The 3,836-nt window shown below is 36.9% G+C and overlaps 1 protein-coding gene across 1 annotated transcript in view; it reads right to left on the bottom strand.

Annotated features, from left to right (window-relative positions):
- LOC107668778 (sushi, von Willebrand factor type A, EGF and pentraxin domain-containing protein 1-like) overlaps nt 1-3,836 on the bottom strand; it is a 91,628-nt gene that overhangs the window by 69,696 nt on the left and 18,096 nt on the right. Inside the window, 1 exon segment of the mRNA XM_016460766.1 lies at nt 1,486-1,662. Coding sequence (XP_016316252.1) covers nt 1,486-1,662 — 177 coding nt within the window.

Below are 3,836 nucleotides of genomic sequence, written 5' to 3' on the forward strand. Positions count from 1 at the left end.
GGACACCGGCCCTCCAGGACCGAGTTTGGACAGCCCTGCTTTAGAGTGAACATGACCTGTGTACTGGCGCTCTCAAATGTGCTGAATATTGCTGAAAATGATGCCATAATTATATGGTTAAATTTATAATGATTGTTCTAACACTTAATTACAAACAATAAATTCATAAAACATCTTACCTTTGGAAATTTACAGCTAGAAAAGTTGGAGGTTATTCTAACTTTGATTTTTAAGAAGATCCTCTTCAAGAATTCAAATTCATCTTAAGTTATGTCTTAAAGGGGTCATATGATGTTGCTAAAAATAACATTATTTGAAATCGCATCATATGACCCCTTTAAGAACATTCTTTTTTCATAACAGCAGTTAAGAAAAATTGTATTCTTAAGAATGTTTCTTGAATCTGGCCCCAGTTCCTCAGCACCTCAGATTAAAGATCTGGCAGTCAGGCAGACCATTTTTTTCCCCATGTATTATTATTAGCATTGCAACATTGACTAGTTTGTGGTCAGATGGGTTGATTAAGCTATGATAGCTTTAAAAAAAAAAAATCTAACCATTTAGTTAGAACACTTTTAGTCAAGACATTTGTGAGTAAAAGTTCTCACTATTCCAAATCTATTTCTCAAAATACCAGATTTGTTTCCTGAATTATGTCTGTTTAATATAAAGACTTAAAAATAAGATTTATAATAGACTTCAAGGCATTTACACATGACTTCTCATGGGGATTGAGTGTCTCTGCTGAGAAAAAGAAAGAAATACTGCTACAAAGCCCAAAAAAGTGTGAAAGCAGGTGATCAATAATAACATTTGTCGGAGGTTAGCTCTCCATCACATGAACTCTGCAGTTCACACCGTGTTTGTACATCTAACACTTTCCTACCACCTCATTCCTCAGTTTAATTAGTCAGTCTGATTATTTTAGAACTGTCTCAATATGAGCACATTTTTACCACGGCATGAAAGATAGCTTTAATAGGACTGCATTCCATGAATGTAAAACACAAATAGATCTTAATTCAAATGAAGCATTGCTTTTTCTTCAAGCAGTTTTATGAGGTGGACAAAAAGTAGGGTTGCCAGATTCAAATTAAGTTAAGTAAACTGCAAAAATGTGTTGACACGGCATATTATGTGGTATTTTGCAGTGCAAAAAGAGATGATTGTGAATGTTTTAAATTATGTTTATGAGTTTGTTATGAAAGCAAAAAGAGAGCTAAAGCACCACTTTGGCATCACGCTTCAATGTCCCATCTATTTGTATGCTGTTTTCTCTGTCACTATGGATATTTGGTGGAAGTATTTCTTTTACTTCATTTCAGGAGAGGAATTGGCTTTCAATTCACATTTTAGCCTTAAACATCCCTGAGCAAATTTATCGAGTAATAAACTGGACTTGTCTCTAGGAACTCCATCCATTTCTTCAAAGCTTTTGAACTGAAATGGAAAATCCAAACTTTGCATACAGACCATGACCCTTACCTGTGCACTCATGTTGAAGTCCTTTTCCATAGTATCCTTTCTCACACACACAGTCGTACTGTCCTGTGTGTGTACCGCATTTACAACTGCCCATTATGTCACAACAGTCCTTTCCCTCTTTGCACAACGATGAACACTGGGCCAGGTCCTCCTGAATATAACTTCCAGTTGGAAGATCTGGAAGAGAAAATGGCAATGAATATCAGATTTTGCACATTTCTCTGATGCAAAAGACAATAATTTTTGCCTTCGTAATTCATCTATTCCTACCTGTCTAACTGAACTCCAAGCGGCGCTGGAAAAGTGAGCATGTGTGTGTTTCGGTATTGGCGTCTTCTGCATAACTAACTATAAAAACCTTCACTTTTGGCAGGACCATTTTGTCTCCCTAAATACAAACAAATGCATGGCTCCAGATGTTGGCATACACATACAGACTACGCAAGCTGAAGGAGTCTGCACTATCTTGGACAAAGGATATGACAGACATGATATCACAACGGGAGCTGAGAGCAAACGATGCCACAGCTTTAGTCAGGCCTCCCTTTGCCAAAGCCAATAACTGATCTGTTGCTATCGAGAGGGCTTCTTTGTTTTATATCTCTCTGGGTTTATTGTAGATTGATGTCGTCATGAAGAAAGGGGTCTTTTGAGTTCATGTGGCTGATTGAGTTCAGAGCTCAGATAAGAAGAATCTGCTGTAGCCAGACAGCCAAAGGAAATAATAACACTGAATTATTTTTGTACCAGTTTTCTTTTACACTGGGATTAACAGGGGCTCATATTTGTCCGGCTCAGGAAAAATGAGCTGGATTGGCCTTTGATTTCCCTTTACAAACATTCACCATGGTAACCACAGTTTCTGTTAAAATATCACAGCAACTGCAATTATTAAAAGAGCTTGTTATTAGTCACCACTGACATCAAAATAAAGTTTGTTATGCTGCTAACTATGGTATTTAGAGGAAACTATGGTTACCACGCTAAATTTTAGTAAAGCTTTGATTTATATGAAGACAAGAGAATTCTGTGACTATATTGTATTTTATAGACATTTTTCCTTTTCACAATTACCCTTTGGTTAATGCCTTTTCAAACTCCTGTTAAAGTCAAACTTTAATCCTTGTTTACATAATGTTTTACACCTTTACTTTTGGCAGGGGTTTTAGCACTACTTTTAATAGATTTGCCAAAGTGTGAGCCCCTGATAGCACACGTATATCACGTAGACGTCTATTTGATGTCTGCATTTACATCTGCAAGACGTATTTTCTAGAGTGTTTGCTCATCTGCAATAGGTCTAGAGGACGTGTCTGTCCTATCAGATGTCAAATAGACGTTTAGAAAATGTCTTTAAGATGTTTATGATTTAGAATGTATGTAAAACTGACTAAAGACGTCTGTGAGATGTTTGTACACAACAGATGCTTTCTAGATGAAGTGATCTTTAACAGACATCTTGCAGATGTATGTGTGCTATCTGGGTTGGTGCTAAAATTTTCCTGTGAGTTGTATAGCAACAGAAACCCAGTAATAATCTTTTACAAACCTCATTAAATATTAATACGTTTTATACAGTCGCAAAAACTTTGATGGTATTAGTGTATGCCTGAGAGAAACTGTTAACATGTCAAACAGTGACAGCAAACACCATTCATTCATTCAAATACTTCAAACAAAATACAACCAGTGGAAATATAGCGACATTTTCTAACTGACAAACGTTTGGCTAGTAAAGCAAGTCGAGTTACCGTTGTATCCGGGTTGTGTGCTGGTCACGTGCTATAGCTGTCCATTCAATATTATCTGCCTCATAAATATGCAAATAAGAATTTATAGGAAACGTATGTGAACGACTACTCACTGTCAGTGTTGCCAGATTGGGCGGTTTTGAATTTGATTTTGCGGGTAAAAAAAGGCTTGGGCGGGTGGACAAAATTTGGGCTGGTTTGGGGTCAATTTGGCGGTTTTCAAACATATAAATTGCATAGGCTAATTGTTTAACAAACAAGCCCAAGTATGTATACTGCATCCAATCAGTCTTCACAATGTTACTACACACACACACACTGCAGAGGCGCTGGTGCTGATGTAAACGTCGACAACCACACTTATCACGAGGGCTCAGCAGACAGACGTTATGATTCATGAGTGACAAGTTTTTAGCGTGATAAGTTATAACGTATCTGATTTTGAATGTAGTATGACTGTATGTTCAAGTAATCACAATGCCTAAATATAAGTTAAAGAGTGGGAGAGTGACTCAACTCTCAAAATGTGAATTATTGTGGAGTGAGATCACTCTATCACTGCAACTCCGAAATCAGAGCACATTTGAATTAATCATAACC

The sequence above is a fragment of the Sinocyclocheilus anshuiensis genome, unplaced genomic scaffold (genome assembly GCF_001515605.1).
Source record: "Sinocyclocheilus anshuiensis isolate Anshui unplaced genomic scaffold, SAMN03320099.WGS_v1.1 scaffold337, whole genome shotgun sequence".
Lineage (NCBI taxonomy): Eukaryota > Metazoa > Chordata > Actinopteri > Cypriniformes > Cyprinidae > Sinocyclocheilus > Sinocyclocheilus anshuiensis.